The sequence below is a fragment of the Euprymna scolopes genome, chromosome 46 (genome assembly GCF_053919585.1).
Source record: "Euprymna scolopes isolate OS-2025 chromosome 46, ASM5391958v1, whole genome shotgun sequence".
NCBI lineage: Eukaryota > Metazoa > Mollusca > Cephalopoda > Sepiida > Sepiolidae > Euprymna > Euprymna scolopes.
In genome coordinates, this window is record NC_136527.1 from 136,151,160 (window position 1) to 136,177,311 (window position 26,152).

The window sequence follows — 26,152 nt, forward strand, 5'->3', positions numbered from 1 at the left end:
TAACCGGTGGAGTTTCGAAGAAATACTTTTCTTTTCATCAGAGGGTAGGAATTAGCAAAATGCGGGATCGGATTTTGCATACAAAAGTATTTGATCAAACTGCAAGTAAGTCCAAGATCTTACTTGATAACAAAAAGTGAAGCAGATGGAATATGGCGAAGGAAAAGAGCTTGACCATTACTTCTGGAACACGTACATCAAATCTACTGCCAAGGCTGCTGGAAAAATGGTGGGGTCTTTCTATCGATCCGGTAGATATCTCACTGCTGATGCTATTCTCTATCTATATAAGAGCCAGGTACGTCCAAGGATGGAATACTGTTGCCACATCTGGGCAGGAGCTGCTAGAAAGGACTTGTCCTGCCTTGATAATGTTCAAAATAGACTTCGTAGCCTCGTAGGAGATGTCCTTTTCTCTTCCCTGCAACCTCTTTCTCACAGAAGAGATGTTGCGAGTTTGTCTCTGATGTATCGTTATTTTCATGGAAAGTCCCCCATTGCCAAACTTTCACAAGAAACACTATCGGATTTAAAAAGATTCTCTACCTGGACTTTGGGCCAAGATCACAGTCGGATTTAAAAAGGTATATGAACACCAAGAACCCCTTGATATCTTAAAAGTAAAAAAAAAAAATTAGGGTAAATGTTTCGTTTAGGTCCACCTCCACAATTTTCTTTAAAATGACGACATTTATAGGTTTTCGACTATGCTGAATACGAAAATCGCATTGAAATGTTGCAGAGATAAGTAGTTATCAAGATAGAAAAAAATGCATTATGCACGGTAATTTTGGCGGCCATTTTTTTACGCGCATGCGCGCGCGCCCTAAGCAATCAGAATTTTACACGAAGGAAAAAAACCAAGATGGCCACCAAAATTACCGTGCATAATGCATTTTTTTCTATCTTGATAACTACTTATCTCTGCGACATTTCAATGCGATTTTCGTATTCAGCATAGTCGAAAACCTATAAATGTCGTCATTTTAAAGAAAATTGTGGAGGTGGACCTAAACGAAACATTTACCAAAATTAGTTCTGTATAACACGAATGAACATGCTTTTGAAATTTCCAATCAAACTTTTTTAATATAATATTGAAGGTGTCTTAGTTACTAAGGTTTACATGATATATAAGTATAAACATGATATATGAGTATAAACATGAAATATAAGTATAACCTCTGTCAATCACTTTGTTGCAGATTTAAATATGAGTCACAAAAATGAAAATTGCACCATAAAAGGCTGCTTAAAGGTTAGTTATTTCCCCAAATCGTATTCAGATTCATGCTATATTCACGAAGATATGGCATTTTATTCATTATCACAGAAATTATACTGCCCATTACTTTATTGTAGATCTCTTAAAACTAAAAAAACTTGTTTCCTTCAATAATTACAAGAAGCCTTCTTTACCAATAATAGCAATGGCCAAAAACACATTACCTAATATTCATAAATGACCTCCCTGACAATATTGCCTCTGAGATGGATATATATGCTTATGACACAACGCTCTATAACAGATACGACAGGAAAACAAATGAACACATATCTAAAGAAATGGCAGAAGCACTAGAGGATGACCTCCAATCTGTAGTGAAATGGGGACAAAAATGGATGGTCACGTTCAATGCTGCCAAGACTAAACTTGCTTCCTTCAATAATTACAAGAAACCTTCTCTACCATCAATAGCAATGGCCAAAAACACATTACCTGAAACTCTTCAGCCTAACGTTCACAGGGAACAGGAGTTGGAACAATGAGAGGCTGCTGCGAAGAAGGTAGGCTCTCTCTACCATGCTAGAAAGCTACTAACACCTGAAAGTATCCTGTACTTCTCTAAGGCCACCAATAGCACTGGAAGAATACTTAAAATAATTAATTCAATATTCAACATTTTACAGATGATGTGGTTGTATTTAAATGTCTTCTCTGTTGCAAAAACTACATTTGTCATGCTAGCATCCTTCATCTTATTAGAAGCGGCACGAGGGGAAAACAAATGAACACATATCTAAAGAAATGGCAGAAACACTAGAGGATGACCTCCAATCTGTAGTGGAATGGGGACAAAAATGGATGGTTACATTCAATGCCGCCAAGACTAAGCTTGTTTCCTTCAATAATTACAAGAAACCTTCTCTACCACCAATAGCAATGGCCAAATACTCTTTATCTGAAAGCACATCTTTTAAACTCCTTGGCCTAACCTTCACAGGAAACATGAGTTGGAACAAAAACATTCAATATTCAACATTTTACAGATGATGTGGTTGTATTTAAATGTCTTCTTCTCTGTTGCAAAAACTACATTTGTCATGCTAACATCCTTCATCTTATTAGAAGCGGCACGACAGGAAAACAAATGAACACATATTTAAATATAACCCTATATGTATATATATATATATATATATATATATATATATATATATATATATGACCTCCAATCTGTAGTGGAATGGGGACAAAAATGGATGGTCACATTCAATGCCGCCAAGACTAAGCTTGTTTCCTTCAATAATTACAAGAAACCTTCTCTACCAATAATAGCAATGGCCAAAAACACAATATTCATAAATGACCTCCCTGACAATATTGCCTCTGAGATGGGTATATATGCTGATGACACAACGCTCTATAACAGACACGACAGGAAAACAAATGAACACATATTTAAATATAACCCTATATGTATATATATATATATATATATATATATATGACCTCCAATCTGTAGTGGAATGGGACAAAAATGGATGGTCACATTCAATGCTGCTAAGACTAAACTTGTTTCCTTCAATAATTACAAGAAACTTTCTCTACCACCAATAGCAATGGCCAAAGATACATTACCTGAAAGTACATCTGTCAAACTCCTCGGTCTAACGTTCACAGGAAACATGAGTTGGAACAATTACAGTGAGAACATTGCCAGGACCGTTGCGAAGAAGGTGGGTTCTCTCTACCATGCTAGAAAACTACTAACACCCGAAAGTATCTTGTATCTCTATAAGGCCACCATTCGCCCATGTATGGAGTATTGTTGTCATATTTGGGCCGGTGCATCTCTTACTCCTAGACAAGGTTCAAAAGAGAGTCGCCAAAAAAATAGATGGTCACATTCAATGCTGCCAAGACTAAACTTGTTTCCTTTAATAATTAAGCTGTCATGAGATACAGATTACAGCCATAAAAAGGAACAGCATCTATTCTAAAAAGAACCCTCGGATATAAATTCAAATCGTAATGAAATCACGTGTTTGCTTCAGAACCTAAAAAATGTTCTGAAAACGACATGGTCTCTGAAAGAAATAAACATTATACCGGTTGTGATAGGAGCAACTGGCTTAATAAAAAAGAATCTTCATAAATACTTAGAAGCAATCCCTGGAAGACCAAGTTGTAAAGAAATACAAATAGCCGCCATAAATGGAACAGCGTCTATTCTTAAAAAAACCCTTGGATATAAATTTAAATCATAACGGAATCGAGTGTTAGCTCCAGGAGGGATTAACCTCTTGATCTCTTAAAACTTACCGAAGTAAAATAAATTAAAAAAAGAGATACCTTAGTTGAAGTAAGTGTTCCTAAATGATGCTGGCCTTAACAGAGCAGAGAGGGAGAAAATAACAAAATACCAACGACTTACGTACACAATGAAAATAAACTGGAATCTTAAGAAGGTATCAATCATACAAGCCATTATAGGAGCAACCGGGCTAATGAACAAGAATTTCAAAAACTATCTGGCGAATATACCCCGTGAACCAAGTGCAAGAGAAATGCAAACAATAACACTTTAAAGGGACGATTAGAATCTTAAAAAGATCTCTCGGTTGCAGAAACTAAACTAATGGGAGAATGTTTGGCATCCGGTATAATGCCCCATCCCCAGCAAAAACAAAGTGATAATAAAATTTAAACAAACAGAGAGAGAGAGAAAAAAAACATGTGAAAAGAAATTAGAATCTTAGGAAGATTTCCATCAATCCCCCCCCCAAAAGGGAACTACGGGATGAAAGCTCCCATATATACACACCCGCCGGTGATCATCATTCAACTTCGGGCAACGTTGGGTCTCCCTGCTCGTATATGTATAAAGGCAAACATAACATATATACTCACCCACCGTGCGACGATATATTCTGCCATTTATAATACTCCGCCAGCAAGTCACAGCGTTCCAGAGAATCGTTATAAAATCCTTCGAACGGGATGATGGGTGGCCTCATCAGATTATTAGCAGCATCTGAAAGTATTAAAAAGAAAATGAAATTAAAAAGAAGTATAGGAAAATAAACAAGTCCCATAATAATCTAAGTAAAATGTTACCCGGGCGTCTGTCTGTGCATCACTTATTTCAGTTAAGTTAAAAAAAAAACACAGAAAAAATGAAATAAAAAAGAAATATAAAAAATAAACAAGTCTCATGATAATCTAAGTTAAATGTTACCTCAACGTCTGTTTGTGCATCACTCATTACAGTAAGGTAAAAAAAACCGGAAAAATTACATAAAAAAGGAATATATTAAAATACACAAGTCTTATGATAATCTAAGTAAAATGTTATCCCGACGTCTGTCTGTGCATCACTTATTTCAGTTAAGTTTAAATAAAAAACGAAAATATGAAATAAAAAAGAAATATAAAAAATTGACAAGTCTTATGATAATCTAAGTTAAATGTTACCCTGACGTCTGTCTGTGCATCACTCATTTCAGTTAAGTTAAAAGAAACGGAAAAATTACATAAAAAAGGAATATAATAAAATACACTAGTCTTATGATAATCTACGTTAAATGTTACCCCGATGTCTGTCCATACACGTATTTCAGTTAAGTCGAAAAAAAAACGGAAAAAATTAAATAAAAAAGAAATATAAAAAATAAACAAGTCTTATGATAATCTAAGTAAAATGTTACCCCAACGTCTGTGTGTGCATCACTTATTTCAGTTAAGTTTAAAAAAAAAAAGAGAAAAAATTAAATAAAAAAGAAATATAAAAAAATGAACAAATCTTAATATAATCTAAGTTAAATGTTACCCGACGTCTGTCTGTTATTTTAGTTAAGTTTAAATAAAAAATAAACAAATCTCATGATATTCTAAGTTAAATGTTACCCAAATGTCTGTCCGTAGACTTATTTCTGTTAAGTAAAAACAAACGGAAGCAAATTAAATAAAAAATAAATAAAAAAATAAACAAGTCTTATGATAATCTAAGTTAAATGTTACCTCAATGTCGCTCTGTGCATCATTTATTTCAGTTAAGTTAAAAAAACACTGAAGCAAATCAAATAAAAAAGAAATATAACAAATGACCGTGAGATTATCTTGTGTCAAACTTGATCAGAAACAAGTCTTATGATAATCTAAGTTAAATATTGCCCTGATGTCTGTCTGTGCATCACTTATTTCAGTTAAGTATATATAAAAAACATATATAGTATATATATAAAAAAAACAAGTCAAAAAATGACCTAAGCAAACCAGTGCCAGTAAAGTTAAGAAAAAGGAAAAGAAAAAAATAACAAAATGACTTGAGAACACCAGGTAAAGTTGTCTTGTGCCAGACTTTATTTTAAACAACTCTTATGATAATCTAAGTTAAATGTTACGCCAATGTTTATCTGTGCATCACTTATTTCTGTTAAGAAAAAAATAATAATACGTACTAAATAATGCAATCACTTTGACGGCGCTCGGTACCCACCAGGTGCATTTCGATGGATGTGGAAGATCCTGCGGCCGATTAGGGAACATTTTCCATGTGATAAATGAGTTTAATCGATTTATAATTGCTTTAAATTCCGTTGGTTGAAGCCTGAATAAAGAAAAAACAACAATTAGCCTTCGGTTTTCATAATAAAATCTGTGCGGGTGTGCTTTCAAGAACAAGTTCAACAAAACGTATTCATATGCTATAATATTCATCCCAGGCCATAATTTAATGGTATGGTTTTCGTAACAATATATATGTATATAAATAATTATAATGGTTCATAACAATATATATATAATATTCACACTAGGCCATAATTTAATGGTATGGGTTTCATAACGATATATATGTATATATAATTATAATGGTTCGTAACAATATATATATATATATGTATATATAATTATAATGGTTCATAACAATATATATATATATATATATATATATATAATATTCACACTAGGCCATAATTTAATGATATGGGTTTCATAACAATATATATGTATATATAATTATAATGGTTCGTAACAATATATATATATATATATATATATATATATAATTATGATGGTTCATAACAATATATATATATAATATTCACACTAGGCCATAATTTAATGATATGGGTTTCATAACAATATTTATGTATATATAATTATAATTGTTCGTAACAATATATATATATATATATAATTATAATGGTTCATAACAATATATATATATAATATTCACACTAGGCCATAATTTAATGGTATGGGTTTCATAACAATATATATGTATACATAATTATAATGGTTCGTAAGAATATATATATATATATATAATTATAATGGTTCATAACAATATATATATATAATATTCACACTAGGCCATAATTTAATGGTATGGGTTTCATAACAATATATATGTATACATAATTATAATGGTTCGTAACAATATATATATATAATTATAATGGTTCCTAACAATATATATATATATATATATATATATATATATAATATTCGCACTATGCCATAATTTAATGGTATGGGTTTCATAACAATATATATGTAAACATAATTATAATGGTTCGTAACAATATATATATATATAATTATGTCCGCCCCTTTCAGAAGCATGCTTTTAACAGTGGAACACTGTCTGTGAATGAGTTCTAGTTGCTTGATTACTGTAGATCGACATTTAATAACGTTTATTCTTGCAAATAGACACAGAGATGGCTTTGTTGTGGGGTTCTGAATCCCATGACCAGTGGCAATTGTAAATGGCATGGGGCTTATAACAATATACATTTCCTCAGCCAGACTATGTCGCAGCTCACAAGAGTGATGACAGCCAATAAACTGGAAGTCCAAGATTCGAGTTCTGCCCTCATTTCCGTGCATCAATTAGATACGCACAAGGCTCGGGTATCAAATCCTGAGTTTGGATGTGTTTAATTGATGAGGATCAAACTTGAGTCTTGGACTTCCGGCTTGTCATGGCTATTGTGACTATGACGTTGTCTGGCTGTGGAAATAATTATATATTCTCTCACATTCTGAAGGTATATATTTGTATATATGTATATATATATAATTTTTGTATGTTTTTTAACGGTGGAACCTCTCAGTCGCTTGATCGACATTTAATAACGTTTTTACATATTTAATTTCACTTCAACATCAATTCAATATTTGTTTTATTGTTATTTTCATGGCAAGTGCTCGTCTGAGCTCCAATCTCTGGTTCCCCCCTCGCCAAACTTTCACGATGAACACCCGTCTGGCTGAAACCACTGTCATTAACGTTCTCGACTCTTTATCTGTGCATCAAAGATTCCATAAGCAAATCTTCTTTCTTAAAAATGCACAACTGTGGAACTCTCTTCCGTTTGCCTGTTTCCCACCTGACTACAACTTGGATGTCTTCAAGTCCAACATAAACAAATTCCTGATGTACCGCCCCCTTAAGTAAGACACTTTATCAAATCTCCAATACTAACAATTACTATGATACTATCCCATTGATTACTGTACACGCAATAACCCTTATCTTCGAGTGGCTTCCGGGCCTTGATAAGTGGTGACCTCCATGTAAAAAAAAAAGAAAAGACACAGAAATGGCTTCATTGTGGGATTTAAATCCCAGGACTAGTGAAAATTGTAAATTCCAGCACTGATTATTCCGGAAGGATTAATCATTTGTTTGTAGGTATTAAAAATAATTATTGTAAATGACAGTCTTAAGTTTTTACAACAGTTGTATGTTTTTACAACTGTCGTAAGTTTTTATGTCATGAGTTTTTACAACTGTCATGAGTTTTACGACAGTTGTAAGTTTTTATCACAGTCATAAGTTTTTACAACAGTCGTGAATTTTTACAACAGCCATAAGTTTTTATGACAGCAGTAAGTTTTTATGAGAGTCATAAGTTTTTATGACAGTCGTAAGTTTTTATGACAGCAGTAAGTTTTTATAAGAGTCATAAGTTTTTATGACAGCGGTAAGTTTTTATGACAGTCGTAAGTTTTTATGAGAGTCATAAGTTTTTATGAAAGCGGTAAGTTTTTATGACAGTCGTAAGTTTTTATGAGAGTCATAAGTTTTTACGACAGTCGTAAGTTTTTATGAGAGTCATAAGTTTTTATGAAAGTCATAAGTTTTTATGACAGTCATAAGTTTTTATGACAGTCATAAGTTTTTACGACAGTCGTAAGTTTTTATGACAGCGGTAAGTTTTTATGCGAGTCATAAGTTTATACTTGTGGACCAGTGAACCATTGCCTGGCCAAAACGGAAGAAGGGAGCAAGTATTTTTTGACAGAGTCTCGCTTTAAAAATCTACCAAAAATATCAAGTCCAATCAATACAAATTTTCACTGCTTATTAAGTGAAGAATGAACTTTATAACAGCATACTTTTTTTTTTCATAATTTTTCATAATTGATGAACTTGGCTGTTATACAGGTAGAGAATTATCAAACGTTTTAATTTATCTAGTCTGGTGGAGTATCCAGCTTCGTTCGGTTACTTGAGGTAACGTCACTTGGAGAAGGTGCACCCTTCCTCGTAAAAGCTAATGTGAGTTAGCGATAGTGAGATCTTATTTGGGCTGCGAATATGAAATGCGATTTTGAATATTTGGTCAGGGTTTACTTCTATGGAAAAAGTATCCTCATGCCAGGTTTTACTGACAAACCCCTGTACAGAGAGACCTTAGACACTCGAGGACAGTGTCTAGTAGGCATTCAAGTTCTCTTGAGTGTGTGTGTGTGTGTGTGTGTGTGTGTGTGTGTGTGTGTGTGTGTCTGCTAAAACTATTCTTTGTTAAATCCAACTGTAAATCCAACTTCAAACTTGGTCATTTTAAGATTATTTTTAAAGCATCAAACCTTCGAAGAATTATTCCAAATCGGATACTTGCCCTTCAGTGTAAGCAAATTTTTTTTCTTTTTTTTTTTTTTACATAGGCATCACCACTTATCAAGGCCAAGAAGCCACTCGAGGATAAGGGGTTAAAGAGCGTACAGTAGTCAGTTGGACGATGTATAGTAATCGTTAGTAACGGAAATTCGGTAAGTTTGTTAACTTGTTTATGTTAGACTTGAACACAACCATATTGTAGCCAGCCGGAAAGCAGGAAAATGGAAGACAATTCCACAGGCGTGCAGTTCTAATCAAAGAAGCTTTGTTCATGGAATCTACGTTTAGGTTTAGGCACAGATAAAGAGTGGGGGGAAATTATTGATAGTGGTTTCTTATGGATCCCAGGACAAGAATTTATCTAGTCTGGTGGAGTATCCAGCTTCGTGTTATTACTTGAGGTAACATCACTTGGAGAAAGTGCACCATTCCTCATAAAAGCTAATGTGGGTTAGCCATAGTAAGGGATTTATTTGGGCAGCGAATACTATGTGATTTTGAATATTTGGTCAGGGTTTACTTCTATGGAAAAAGTATCCTCATGCCAGGTTGTTCTGACAAACGCCTGTACAGAGAGACATTAGACACTAGAGGATAGTGTCTAGTAGGCATTCAAGTTCTCTAATTGTCTGCCTGTGTATGTGTGTGTGCGTGTGTGTGTGTGTGTGTGTGTCTTACTTAGTCATTTGTAAACGTTGCATCAGCTGGCACCATGGCAAAACGCCAAAAACTTGATTACTCTGTGAGACAAGCTATTGTGAAGCTACACAAGGAAAAGCACACCATTAGAGAGATTTCAGATAAAGTGAAACGTTCCAAGAGTGTTTTAGGCAGGGTTGTTAAATCCTACAATGATACTGGCAAAATAGGGCTTTTAAAACCGGCAGACCCGGCAAAACAACTGAACGGGAAAAGATAACAAAATATCAGGACCTAAAAAATGATCTAAAAACAACATGTTCTCTGAAAGAAATAAACATTATACCGGTTGTGATAGGAGCAACTGGCTTAATAAAAAAGAAATCTTCATAAATACTTAGAAGCAATCCCTGGAAGGCCAAGCTGTAACGAAATACAAATAATAGCCATAAAGGGAACAGCGATTTACAAAAAACGTTTTTATTTTTTTGTCAGAAAGGCCCCCCCTTTCTTATTCAATTATAAAAGTTGTACAATATTTAAGAAGTAATCCCTGGAAGGCCAAGCTGTAACGAAATACAGGAAGGAGGCCCCTGATCTCTTCAAACTAACAAAAGTAAAATAAAAATAAAAAAATTAGAGTGCTTTTAAAACCGGCAGACCCGGCAAAACTTTGGCAAGAGAAAATCGAATAATGCAGCGTATGTCTACAGTAGCGTCCAAAACTAAGGGACACAATTTTAAAACCTAATATTTGTTAGAAATAGCAATTGCGAAAAGCTAAAATTTTGACCACTGGTATTCGTTATCATCCATAATAATTTGAATCATTTGGAAAGTATAGAAAAATAATTTGAATCATTTGCAAAGTATAGAAAAAGAATTATAACAATTATTTATTTTCAAAATCGGCACGTCCAAAAGTAAGGGACAAAATTGAGAAAAACAATGTAAACAGTATGCGATATTCAAATCTTAATTTTGACAACTGGTATTCGTTATCATCCATAATAATTTGAATCATTTGGAAAGTATAGAAAAATAATTTGAATCATTTGCAAAGTATAGAAAAAGAATTATAACAATTATTTATTTTCAAAATAGGAACGTCCAAAAGTAAGGGACAAAATTGAGAAAAAAATGTAAACAGTATGCGATATTCAAATCTTAATTTTGACAACTGGTATTCGTTATCATCCATAATAATTTGAATCATTTGGAAAGTATAGAAAAAGAATTATAACAATTATTTATTTTCAAAATAGGAACGTCCAAAAGTAAGGGACAAAATTGAGAAAAACAATGTAAACAGTATGCGATATTCAAATCTTAATTTTGACAACTGGTATTCGTTATCATCCATAATAATTTGAATCATTTGCAAAGGATAGAAAAAGGATTTGAATCATTTGCAAAGTATAGAAAAAGAATTATAACAATTATTTATTTTCAAAATAGGAACGTCCAAAAGTAAGGGACAAAATTGAGAAAAACAATGTAAACAGTATGCGATATTCAAATCTTAATTTTGACAACTGGTATTCGTTATCATCCATAATAATTTGAATCATTTGGAAAGCATAGAAAAATAATTTGAATCATTTGCAAAGTATAGAAAAAGAATTATAACAATTATTTATTTTCAAAGTAGGAACGTCCAAAAGTAAGGGACAAAATTGAGAAAAACAATCTAAACAGTATGCGATATTCAAATCTTAATTTTGATAACTGGTATTCGTTATCATCCATAATAATTTGAATCATTTGCAAAGTATAGAAAAAGAATTATAACAATTATTTATTTTCAAAGTAGGAACGTCCAAAAGTAAGGGACAAAATTGAGAAAAACAATCTAAACAGTATGCGATATTCAAATCTTAATTTTGATAACTGGTATTCGTTATCATCCATAATAATTTGAATCATTTGCAAAGTATAGAAAAAGAATTATAACAATTATTTATTTTCAAAATAGGAACGTCCAAAAGTAAGGGAAAAAATTGAGAAAAACAATGTAAACAGTATGCGATATTCAAATCTTAATTTTGATAACTGGTATTCGTTATCATCCATAATAATTTGAATCATTTGGAAAGTATAGAAAAATAATTTGAATCATTTGCAAAGTATAGAAAAAGAATTATAACAATTATTTATTTTCAAAGTAGGAACGTCCAAAAGTAAGGGACAAAATTGAGAAAAAAAATGTAAACAGTATGCGATATTCAAATCTTAATTTTGATAACTGGTATTCGTTATCATCCATAATAATTTGAATCATTTGGAAAGTATAGAAAAATAATTTGAATCATTTGCAAAGTATAGAAAAAGAATTATAACAATTATTTATTTTCAAAGTAGGAACGTCCAAAAGTAAGGGACAAAATTGAGAAAAACAATCTAAACAGTATGCGATATTCAAATCTTAATTTTGATAACTGGTATTCGTTATCATCCATAATAATTTGAATCATTTGGAAAGTATAGAAAAATAATTTGAATCATTTGCAAAGTATAGAAAAAGAATTATAACAATTATTTATTTTCAAAATAGGACCGTCCAAAAGTAAGGGACAAAATTGAGAAAAACAATCTAAACAGTATACGATATTCAAATCTTAATTTTGATAACTGGTATTCGTTATCATCCATAATAATTTGAATCATTTGGAAAGTATAGAAAAATAATTTGAATCATTTGCAAAGTATAGAAAAAGAATTATAACAATTATTTATTTTCAAAGTAGGAACGTCCAAAAGTAAGGGACAAAATTGAGAAAAACAATCTAAACAGTATACGATATTCAAATCTTAATTTTGATAACTGGTATTCGTTATCATCCATAATAATTTGAATCATTTGGAAAGTATAGAAAAATAATTTGAATCATTTGCAAAGTATAGAAAAAGAATTATAACAATTATTTATTTTCAAAGTAGGAACGTCCAAAAGTAAGGGACAAAATTGAGAAAAACAATCTAAACAGTATACGATATTCAAATCTTAATTTTGATAACTGGTATTCGTTATCATCCATAATAATTTGAATCATTTGGAAAGTATAGAAAAATAATTTGAATCATTTGCAAAGTATAGAAAAAGAATTATAACAATTATTTATTTTCAAAATAGGAACGTCCAAAAGTAAGGGACAAAATTGAGAAAAACAATGTAAACAGTATGCGATATTCAAATCTTTTGATTTCGTCTAAAGAATAAGTCTTACTTAGTCGTTTGTAAACGTTGCATCAGCCGGCACCATGGCGAAACACCAAAAACTTGATTACTCTTAGAGACAAGCTATTGTGAAGCTACACAAGAAAAGCAAACAAATGTGGGGTATATGGTTAGAAAAGAAGTAAAAACAAAAAAAAAACGTACCGGGCGTATCTGCATCGCGCTTTGGGAAAGAAGAAGGAAAGGATGGCCAGCGCATTTGTATACACGAAGGGCATCTTGGGAAGGCAGAGCATGATGGGAGAAGCTATTTTGTTTTCCTTTTTTTTCGTCATGGTGCCGACTGATGCAACGTTTACAAATGACTAAGTAAGTTTTATTCTTTAGAGAAAATAAAAAAATTGGATATAGCATACTGCTTAGATTGTTTTTTTTCAATTTTACCAATTCTATTTTTATTAAAATCTCAAAATATTACAGATAGGTTAATTTCGATACAATTACCGATTGTGCTACGAATTTTCAATTCCGATAAAATTACCAATTCTAGATCTACAGTAGCGTCCAAAACTAAGGGACGAAATTAAAAAACCTAATATTTGTTAGAAATAGCAACTGTGGAAAGCTGAAATTTTGACAACTGGTATTCGTTATCATCCATAATAATTTGAATCATTTGCAAAGGATAGAAAAAGGATTTGAATCATTTGCAAAGTATAGAAAAAGAATTATAACAATTATTTATTTTCAAAATAGGAACGTCCAAAAGTAAGGGACAAAATTGAGAAAAAAAATGTAAACAGTATGCGATATTCAAATCTTTTGATTCCCTCTAAAGAATAAGTCTTACTTAGTCGTTTGTAAACGTTGCATCAGCCGACACCATGGCGAAACGCCAAAAACTTGATTACTCTGTGAGACAAGCTATTGTGAAGTCACACAAGAAAAAGCACACAAATGGTGTGGGATATATGGTTAGAAAAGAAGTAAAAAAAAAAAAAAAAATGTGCCGGGCGTATCTGCATCGCTCTTTAGGAAAGAGACAAACTATTGTGAAGCTACACAAGGAAAAGCACACCATTAGAGAGATTTCAGATGATCTAAAAACCACATGGTCTCTGAAAGAAATAAACATTATACCGGTTGTGATAGGAGCAACTGGCTTAATAAAAAAGAATCTTCATAAATACTTAGAATCAATCCCTGGAAGACCAAGCTGTAAGGAAATACAGATAGCAGCCATAAAGGGAACAATGTCTATTCTTAAAAGAGCCCTCGGATATAAATTTAAATCATAATAGAATCAAGTGTTAGCTCCAGGAAGGAGGCCCTTGATATCTTCAAACTAACAAAAGTGAAACGTTCCAAGAGTGTTGTAGGCAGGGTTGTTAAATCCTACAATGATATTGGCAAAATAGTGCTTTTAAAACTGACAAACCCCGCAAAACTTTGGCAAGAGAAGACCGAATAATGTAGCGTATGTAATTAAAGAACTGTTTTAAGTTTTTTTCACAGAAATTAAAAGGGTTATAAATAGTACCTCATGTGTTAATGTGTCAAGACAGACCGTTTCTAGACGACTGAAAGAAATAGGGCTGTTTAATTGAACCCTAGGGAAGAAACCACTTGTTAGTTAAAAGCATAAGAAGAGATTAGAGTTTGCAAACAGTTGTCAAAATTTCAGCTTTTTTTTATATCTATAAAAGTGAAAGTGTGTGTGTGTGTGTGTGTGTGTGTGTGTGTGTGTGTGTGTGTGTGTGTATGCATTTCCCTACCAAACTACTCCGTCAATTTTCAGTCTACAGACTCGAGATTTGACATAAGGGTTATTGAGATTTGGGAAAAAATTTTTAAATCGGTTTTCAGACAGAAATTTTTCTGTCAAGGGGTCAAAGTTCAACGATTTGACCTTTGAAAACTCTACCAAACTACTCCGTCAATTTTGGGTCTGAACGCTTTTAATTTTAGAAATTTTTAAATATTTGAATCGAGCCCAAAACAATAAATGTTAAGAAGGTCAAAATTGGGGTCAAAGTTTTAAATAAAATTGACCTCTGCAGTCTCTACTAAATTACTCAGCCAATTTTTCGTCTCAACATTTGAAATTTTACATAAAGTGTATTCAGACATAGGGCAAGCTTTTTAATCGGTTTTTGGCCGGAAATTTGGCTGCCAAGGGGTCGAAGTTACAAGGATTTGACCTTTGCGGTCTCTAGCAAACTATTCAGCCAATTTTGGGTCTAAACATTTGAAATTTTACATAAAGGGTATTCAGACATGCAGCAAGCTTTTTAATCAGATTTTGGGCGAAAATTTGGCTGCCAAGAGGTCAAAGTTGAAAGAGATGACCTTTACAGACTCTATCAAACTCCTCTGCCAATTTTGGGTCTAAACACTTGGAACTTTAGATGTAGATTACCTGGACACAAGTCAAACTTTTTTATATATATATATATATATACACATGTGCACATAAAGTAATAAACAGTACATAGGGCTCGATCAAAGCCAGGCTGAACTGCTAGTATATATGTTTCGGAAAATGTATTTTCAATTATATTTCCTGCTTTGTGTTTAAAAGCTCAATGCCTGTGAAATATAACAACAGAGCATACATAAAAGAACGAAAAAAACCATAAAAATACTTAGACATCTCATCCCTGCCATACTAATTAAGAAATGCTCAGCTGAGCTAGCCCACGTAATTTCCAAGCTCTACAGCAAATGCTGAATCTTGGTTGTTGCTGTTATGGTAGTGGTGGTGATTATGATGATGATAATTTTGGCTGTGATGATAATTATGGTCGTGATCATGATGACGACGATGATGATGATGATTATGGTACACTCCGAATTTTCTTACTCTTTGATCCAATGCACTAGATAGTGGTGCTCTTGATCCGTGAGTGACGCCACCTGGCGGAGAAGATGGGCAAATATCCCATAGGTTTGTGCAGATGCAAACATTGGATTCTGCAATGATAAAAAAAAAAATACAAGTAAATAAAATAAAATAAAAATATTGTATATACACATATACTGAAGGACAGATTGATGGGCGGACCCTTTTCAGACTGATATGCTAATAGGTATATCCCGCACACACACATAAATGTTACTCAATTACGCACCGGTTATTTGCCCTTGTGATTTCCAATTTGTCCAATAAATAAAATAAAATAAAAGAAAAGAAATAAAAGAAAAAATGAAACAAAATAATATATATATATATATATATATATATATATATATATACAGGGTGGCCGAAAAGTCCCAGGACACTATACATATATTTTTAATAAAACACAGTATTTTTTAATGAAACACACAGAAAACATATATATTCAACAAAAAAAGAGAACTTTATTAGAAACAAAGCAGAAAACAACTAGAGTAATTTAGTGGTCTAGGGAACCCAAACAGCAGCAATTAAGCGCTCCTCAACAGTAAATACACTGATGTCAGTCATAACCTGAAAAAATAAATGAAATAAATTGTTTTAACAACATTAGAATATTAAAATCAATCATATTTAACAGCATTAAAATATTAAAAATAGAGTGTCCTGGGACTTTTCGGCCACCCTGTATATATGATGATTGCAACGTCTTGTCAGACGAGTGCCCCTCCCTCAGACACTTAAATTCCATGAGCCCAAAAATGACTTCACTCGCCACAGGACCATTTTTATAGACAAATGCCTGAGGGAGTATCTATACACAGATGATGTTACAGAGTCTTAGCTTTGTACGACAGCTAAGTCTCTCTCTCGGTTCAAAATGTTGAGATCCAGCAACAAGCAAGAGCAAGATAGCGAACAACAAGTTAAACTGCAGACCAGCTTAATACGGGTACTGGTCTCCTGCTTTATGGTTTTTTTAAATCAGAGATTTGCTTCTCCTAGAAAGGTTGCCTTCACCACGGCTTACGGGAGCCCTCTCCACCCCAACACACACATACATACACACAAACACACACGGTGCTAGTTGGCCGTTGACCCAGAAAAAGGGTTGATTCGCCCTTTGGAAGGTCTTGTTTTTAATCCTTCAGGGAGACTAGCCGCCTTCCTCACCAAACAAGTCCGGTGGGGGAACCAGTTTAGTCGCCGGTGACCCGACCATGAGGCAGGTAGTACTGGGTTACATGGTACCAGTAGCATATGACATGACCTGACACACAAGGGCGAATGAACTCATTTTCTGGGTCAACGGCCAACTAGCACCGTGTATATTTGTGTGTGTGTATATGTATATATTGCTTGTTGCTGGATCTCAACATTTTGAACCGAGAGAGAGACTTAGCTGTCATACAAAGTCTGTAACATCATCTTTGTATAGATACTCCCTCAGGCATTTATGATCATGGATTTTAAATCTCTGAGGGAGTGGCACTCGTCTGACAAGACGTTGCAATCATCATATATATATATATATATATATACACACACACAGGCGGCAAAAAGAAAGTCCGCACTTTTAATTTTTTCACAAACTGCAAATTTAAGCTAAATCTTTGAATTTCAACAAAATTTTGCAGTATATATATATATATATATATATATATATATGTATATATATATATATATATATATACAGTTTTGAAAATAATAAGCGGAAGTTTCTCAAGAGCTCTTTCGGCTATCATCTCATCAGGAGAAAATCGATAGCGTACAAAATAATATGTCGAAAATAAAGAATTCTAATGGGGAACTTATTGAATGTGCCAAAAGTACGGGGACACTAAAATAAATTTATTAACATTTAAAAAACGATTAAAATATTGGATTCCAAAAACCATTGCAGTGCGTCAATCTTTATTCCTCCATAATTTTATGATGAGATGACAGCCGAAAGAGCTCGAGAAACTTCCGTTTATTATTTTCCAAACTGTATATAAATTCTGTAAATATATATATATATATATATCGTGATTTAATGTTCTTGGTCAATAATAAAAATGACTTGTCTTTTAAGTGGTATAAAATATTTGTTGATTCATATTAAATCCCGGGCAACGGCAGGTATTCTGCTAGTACACACACACACACACACACACACACACACACACACACACACACACAGTGCCGGCAAAAAGAAAGTCCGCACTTGTAATTTTTTCAAAAACTTCAAATTTAAGCTAAATTTAATGTAACTGTTTAAACAAGCTATACCTCATTGATTGGCATTTTATTCCTCCATAAATTTACCTGCTCATTCCCCAATTTGAAATTATTTTTTTCAATTGACGTGAACACTACAATATTTCAAACAGCCATTTGTTTCAATCAAACAACAGATATCATCAGGCAGTGACTTGACTATTTTTTTTAGGTAGGAACTCTTTAATTTGAAGTTATTTTTTTCAATTGACGTGAACTACACCGCCATTTTTGTTCAACATAATATCTCAGAACTTAAGAGGTTAACTACGCCACGGACCGCATTTAATTCTTCGCCGCCATCTTGGTTACTGAACTGAACTATGCCGCCATCTTGGTTACTGATCTGAACTATGCCGCCATCTTTCTTCAACATAATATCTCAGAACTTAAGAGTTTAACTACACGACGGACTACATTTGATTCTTGGTCGCCATCTTGGTTACTGATCTGAACTATGCCGCCATCTTTGTTCAACACAATGTCTCAAAACTTAACAGATACAATTACCGATTCTGTGCTAAACTCCTGATTCTGATTCTTTGTTAATCTCTATATTTGTAGAGAGTGATCTATCGATTTTAGCTTTACTGGTATTTTAAAATCAATGAATAATTATTCCCATATTTTTCTTATTCTAATACAATTACTGATTCCGTACTAAATTCATGATTCCGATGCAATTACTGATTCCGATTCTTTATAAATCTCTAAATATTTAACTACACAGACATCCAAAAGAAAGTCCGCACTTGTAATTTTTTCAAAAACTTCAAATTTAAGCTAAATTTAATGTAACTGTTTAAACAACCTATAAAATCGATAGTGTACAAACTAATATTAATAATTATTATAAAGAGTTCTAATGGGGAACTTATTAAATGTGCCAAAAGTACGGGGACACTAAAATAAATTTATTAACATTTAAAAAACGATTAAAATATTGGACTCCAAAAACCATTGCAGTGCGTCAACCTTCTTTGTGCCGGCAAAAGAAAACATCCAACACATTGTTTCTCTTTGTAACTGTTTAAAGAACCTATACCTCATTGACTGGCCTTTTATTCCTCCATAATTTTACCTGCGGATTCCCCAATTTGAAGTTATTTTTTTCAATTGACGTGAACACTACAATATTTCAAACAGCCATTTGTTTCAATCAAACAACAGATATCATCAGGCAGTGACTTGACTATTTTTTTTAGGTAGGAACTCTTTAATTTGAAGTTATTTTTTTCAATTGACGTGAACACTACAATATTTCAAGTAAAAGTCAGATATAATAAAAACATAGAGGAATAAAAGGCGAATCAAATGAGGTGAAGTCCGTTTAAATAGTTACATTGAATTTAGCTTACATTTTCAGTTTTTGAAAAAAATTACAAGTGCGGACTTTCTTTTTGCCGTTTGAAGCTAAAACAACTCATTGTTCGAAATTTATCTTGAAATACAAATTTCAAACAAAATAAATGTTTGGCTTCAAACATATATAAGACTAGTAGTAAACTCTTAATATATATATATATATATATATATATATATATATATATATATAATTTAAAGGAGATTAGAACAATAGTCTAAGGAGCTGAGTGTATTTCAAGCAACTACCAGGATCGAAACCTGACTGCCCAAACGACAGTCGGAGCCTCTAATCATTGAGCTATTTTTGCTGCTGCTATGCAGGCAGTAAATTAACAATGTTTTGACATTGGCCAAATACCTAAGCTCAATTTGTTTCCACAAAGAGCATCGCTTAATATGCTAATGGTAATTTGTTTATCACTTCCCAATATGCTCAACCCAAAATAGGGAGCATTATTATAGTCATCCACATACAGTAATGTTTTACTGTTTCACGGCTCATCAGTGTGGCTAGACAAGCAACTTTCTCACGACAGTTGGAGCTTCTAACCATTTTTATTGATTTACATATACGAACAGTTCAACCCGGATTAAGACAGGATGGCACATTTACGACGGGTATATATATATATATATATATATATATATATATATATATATATATATATATATATATATATATATATACGAGCAAACAGTTAATAAAACATGTTAAAAAACACTTTGAAATGAGTTAAAAACATATTTAATCTGAAAAGGAAACACTAGATAAGTGGATAGTCCTTAATCCGCGGAGTTTCGAAGAAATACTTTCCTTAATTAAGGACTATCCACTGATATATATATATATATATAATTTAAAGGAGATTAGAACAATAGTCTAAAGAGCTGAGTGTATTTTAATGTAACAGTGAAATTACTAGTTTAATTAAAATACAGGAAAGAGAAAGTGCTCGTTGTAATTTAGATATATAATAAGCTCGATAGGTAAATAAGACTAGTATTTTATTTATATTAATTTCTGTTTTCTGAATAAATACTGCTTGATATACTTTTGGTGTTTGAACTGAGTTACTTCCCCTTTGCTTATGTCATGTGACCTAATATGTCCACCTCAAACTGTTTACACGAGCTATTGATTGGCCTTTTATTCCTCTATAATAATAATAATAATAATAATAATAATATTTTAAAATCAATAAATAATTATTCCAATATTTTTTTATTCCGATACAATTACTGATTCCGTACTAAATTCACAATTCCGATACAATTACTGATTCCGATTCTTTATAAATCTCTAAATATTTAACTACACAGACAGATTTTACATGTTCATATTTGACTTTTAATTGAAATATTCTAGTGTTCACGTCAATTCAAATTTGCTTAAAATCAGCTTAAATTATCATCCCTAAATCAGTTTAAAATATCCACCAACAGGCAATAAAGCATCTCTAATTGTTGTTGTTGTTCCAGGTTATACAACGTAACATTTAGTTGATATGCCACGACTTTCTCTTAGTGATCGTCAGGAGCTCATTAATCTCCACCTTTCTGGTTTATCCAAGCAAGAAATCGGCCGCAGTTTGAAATGTGATGAGAAAACGGTACGAAAGACTGTGCAAAAGCACCAAAACACTGGCAATGTTCGTGATGCTCCTAAATATGGTCTTTTATTTTATTTAAACTCAACCAGAGCTTCTAAGGAACAAAACTCTTAATATATATATATATATATATATATATATATAGATGTCTCGTGTCGCGGGGTTCGAATCGTTCGACTGGTAGTAATCGTGACACCCTGCACTGAAGAATCCCGAAAGGATGAAACACTAGTGTCTGTAGGTATTTAATTATTATAGTAAAAAAATAATTATGACAGCCCCTTTAAGAAATACGTTTCTTATCGTTGAGCACTTTCTGTTGAATTAAAAAGTCGGTCAATTTAGCTCTTATGCGTAGATCATCGTATAACGATTTGATCACTGTCTGTCTGACGTAATGAACATTTAAATTAAAATGTTTAAAATTCAACGCTATTTCACATGATTAATGGTAGCCGAATGGATACGACCTCCGCTAATCGAGCCAGAGATGTCTCGTGTCGCGGGGTTCGAATCGTTCGACTGGTAGTAATCGTGACACCCTGCACTGAAGAATCCCGAAAGGATGAAACACTAGTGTCTGTAGGTATTTAATTATTATAGTAAAAAAATAATTATGACAGCCCCTTTAAGAAATACGTTTCTTATCGTTGAGCACTTTCTGTTGAATTAAAAAGTCGGTCAATTTAGCTCTTATGCGTAGATCATCGTATAACGATTTGATCACTGTCTGTCTGACGTAATGAACATTTAAATTAAAATGTTTAAAATTCAACGCTATTTCACATGATTAATGGTAGCCGAATGGATACGGCCTCCGCTAATCGAGCCAGAGATGTCTCGTGTCGCGGGGTTCGAATCGTTCGACTGGTAGTAATCGTGACACCCTGCACTGAAGAATCCCGAAAGGATGAAACACTAGTGTCTGTAGGTATTTAATTATTATAGTAAAAAAATAATTATGACAGCCCCTTTAAGAAATACGTTTCTTATCGTTGAGCACTTTCTGTTGAATTAAAAAGTCGGTCAATTTAGCTCTTATGCGTAGATCATCGTATAACGATTTGATCACTGTCTGTCTGACATAATGAACATTTAAATTAAAATGTTTAAAATTCAACGCTATTTCACATGATTAATGGTAGCCGAATGGATACGGCCTCCGCTAATCGAGCCAGAGATGTCTCGTGTCGCGGGGTTCGAATCGTTCGACTGGTAGTAATCGTGACACCCTGCACTGAAGAATCCCGAAAGGATGAAACACTAGTGTCTGTAGGTATTTAATTATTATAGTAAAAAAATAATTATATATATATATATATATATATATATATATATATATATATACTTGTTTATTGTTATATAAACATGTTTACATCCCGCTGCTACAAATAGCCATTTGTTTCAATCAAACAACAGATATCATCAGGCAGCGACTTGACTATTTTTTTTAGGTAGGAACTCTTTAAAGGCTGGAGTTAAAAAAACCTTAAAACACAGAACTTTAATTATAAGATGTAAAGAGGGAGGGGCAATCTAAAGAAAACTAAAAAAAAATATATAACGGAGAGAGAATGATGAGGAGGAGAAAAAAAGAAATAGAGAAAGAAAATAAATAGAGAAAGAAAATAGAGAAAAAAAAGGAAAATATATAATATGGAGAAGAAAAAGAAAAAAAGAGAGAATGATGAGGAAGAGAAAAAAGAAATAGAAATAAAATAAATAGAGAAAAAAATATGGGGAAGAAAAAGAAAATATTGGTATTATAGTAAATTCGAGAGCGAGTTGATGCAATGATTGCAGGTGATTAAATGACTTACTGACTAGGTGGTTTTCTAACTAAAAAAAATATATATAACGGAGAGAGAATGATGAGGAGGAGAAAAAAGAAATAGAGAAATAAAATAAATATAGAAAAAAAAAATGGAGAAGAAAAAGAAAAAGAAAAAACGATATAAAGGGTTATTATAAAGAAAACTAAAAAAATATAATGGAGAGAGAATGATTCGGAAGAGAAAAAAAAAGAAATAAAATAAATAGAGAAAGAAAATAGAGAAGAAGAAAGATATAATATGGAGAAGAAAAAGAAAAACAGATAAGGGGTTATTATAAAGGGTTAAACAAGGGCTAGAAGAGAAAAGAAAGAATGATGAAATATAGTTTAAGAGAGAAAGAGAGGAAGTAAGAATTAATAGGAAGGGAATCTTAAGATGTTTAGAGGATATAGAAAAGGAAAAGATCTGCGTGTCAACTAATTTATGGACAATTATACATTACAAAACTCTTAATATATATATATACAGTATCGGCCATAATATAAGGAACGGAAAAAAATTTACAATTATACATGTATATTTTAAAAATTAGTGCATGGATTTTTCTGAAATATTCAGAATAAACAGATAGAAACTATGTGTATAAACTAGTACCAAAAAAAACAAACAAAAAAAAATACGATTCAATATTGAGAAATATTTTCGTTTAAAATTATATCTGTGGATTTATCCTGGCCAAAAGTTTAGGAACGAAACAGAAGATTTATTTTTAAGAGACTAAACTTTACATAAAAATAGCTAGTTTTTAATATTGGAATTGCTGATAAGCACAACAAAGAAAAATGGCGTCACCGACTCGCAAAACTTTGTCTCTCCAAGAAAAAAAAATTAATTTTAGACAATTACAAAGAAAAGAAATCAATTTCAACAATTTCTAATATCGTTCGAAGATCAAAAAGTGTTGTTCATCGTGTGATAGCTCGATATAAGAATAAAAATACATTAAAAGCATCCCCTAAAACCGGCAGACTCCCTAAAACGTCTCAAAGAGAAGATAGGATTATGGTAAGGCAGGCTCTTAGTGATCGATTCAAATCCGCAACATCAATTTCTCGTGATTTTAATGAACAGACTGGGAAAAATATATCTAGAAAAACTGTTTCTCGATGGTTAGCAGCTGCCGGATTGCATGCCAGGGTGCCAGTATCAAAACCCTTGATCTCCAAGAAGAACAAAAATAGCCGTTTGAAGTTTGCCCATGAGCATGTCGTCTGGACTGATGAACAATGGGCTAAGGTTCACTTCAGCGATGAATCCAAGTTCAATTTGTTTGGATCCGATGGAAAGAAGCATGTACGGCGTAAAGCAGGTGAACGATTATCCTCCAAATGTGTTAAATAGACACTTAAATTCGGAGGGGGAGGTGTAATGGTGTGGGGTATGATATCCTCGGATGGAGATGGCCCTCTAGTTCGAATTTATAGTAGGGTTAATGCGGAGACTTATAAGCAGCTCCTTCAAGAACATGTCATTAAGAGCTTACGCCTTTCACCTAATCAGCCAAGCATTTTTATGCAAGATAACGCCCCTTGCCATAAAGCTAAAAAAGTGATAAGTTACCTCGAGGAAGAAGAAATAAGAGTAATGGACTGGCCAGCGCAGAGTCCGGATCTGAATCCGATAGAAAATGTTTGGAAAATGATTGGAGAAAGAGCACAGACGAGGAATCCCCAAAATCAAAATCATTTGTGGGATTTATTGAAGGAAGAGTGGGAAAAGATAAATCCTGAATTTTGCAAGAAACTAATCCAGTCTTGTGGTCGAAGATGCAGTGAGGTCATAAAGAATAAAGGGATGTTCACTAAATATTGAATGAATTTATTTTTTAAAACATTTGCATTAAAAAAAAACATAAAGTTTCTATTTCGTTCCTTAACTTTTGGCCAGAATAAATCCACAGATATAATTTAGAACTAAAATATTTCTCAATATTGAATCGTAATTTTTTTTTTTTTGGTACTAGTTTATACACATTGGTTCTATTTGTTTATTCTGAGTATTTCAGAAAAATCTATGCTCTAATTTTTGAAATATACATGGATAATTGTAATTTTTTTTCTGTTCCTTATATTATGGCCGATACTATATATATTTATATAACAATAAACAAGTATATATATATATATATATATATATATATATATATATATATATATATATATATATACTTGTTTATTGTTATATAAACATGGTCACATCCTGCTGCTACAAATAGCCACTTGTTTCAATCAAACAACAGATATCATCAGGCAGCGACTTGACTATTCAAAAGTTCAATGAATAATGGATTTTTATTTTAGGTAGGAACTCTTTAAAAGTTGGAGTTAAAAAACTTAAAACACAGAACTTTAATTATTATAAGATGTAAAGAGGGAGGGGGCAATTTAAATAAAGTTAAAAGATTATAATGGAGAGAGAGTGATTAAGAAAAGAAAAAAGAAAGAAATAGAGAAAGAAAATAAATAGAGAAAGAAAATAGAGAGAAAAAAATATATATAATATGGAGAAGGAAAAGAAAAAAAGATATAAATGGTTATTATAAAGAGAATAAGGACTAGAAGGGAAAAGAAAGAATGATGAGATAGAGTTAAAGAGAGAAAGTAAGAATTAATAGGAAGGGAATCTTAAAAAAATATAGAAAAAGAAAAAGAAAAAAATCTGTGTGTCAACCAATTTATACAATTCAGTAATGAGACACATTATTACAAATACAAACAGAAAATACAATCTAAGCGTTAGAAATGAACATGTCAGAAAAGACAGCGAATGTATCCAACCAACATATTTATCATCTCACATACGTCCACGAGTAATATCAACGCAGTTCAAACATACGTCTACAATTAATTAAGCCCTTTATACTAAATGATATAAGTTTAAAGTTTTCGCGTTTTTATTAAATGAATATATAAATAAAAGAAAAAAAATAATAATAATAACACAATATTAAAATTATTAATGATAATAATAATAATAGTAATAATAAACATAATAATAATAATAATAATAATAATAATAATAAAAACAGAATAAAATTAATATTTATTATCTTTTTAATATAACCTATTTAGCCATAAGAGGGGATTAAATAAATTAAATAGGACTAATAATTACTAATATTTATGTATATAAAAAGAATACAATACATATATATATACATACATATACACATATACATACATATATATATATATATATATACACACATATATACATATACACATATA

At 32.2% G+C, this 26,152-nt stretch overlaps 1 protein-coding gene and 1 long non-coding RNA gene across 3 annotated transcripts in view; one reads left to right on the forward strand and one right to left on the reverse strand.

The window, feature by feature from the left end:
- The window catches only part of LOC145271436 (uncharacterized), an 854,738-nt gene that overhangs the window by 255,633 nt on the left and 572,953 nt on the right, over positions 1–26,152 (forward strand). The gene's annotated exons all lie outside the window — the stretch shown is intronic.
- LOC145271435 (putative E3 ubiquitin-protein ligase HECTD2) overlaps positions 1–26,152 on the reverse strand; it is a 535,251-nt gene that overhangs the window by 200,546 nt on the left and 308,553 nt on the right. For both annotated transcript variants that reach the window (XM_080126966.1, XM_080126967.1), the window contains exons 7-9: positions 15,821–15,930; positions 5,686–5,834; positions 4,136–4,259 (exon numbers count right to left, since the gene is read on the reverse strand). In XM_080126966.1, coding sequence (XP_079983092.1) covers positions 4,136–4,259; positions 5,686–5,834; positions 15,821–15,930 — 383 coding nt within the window. The remainder of the gene's footprint in view (positions 1–4,135; positions 4,260–5,685; positions 5,835–15,820; positions 15,931–26,152) is intronic.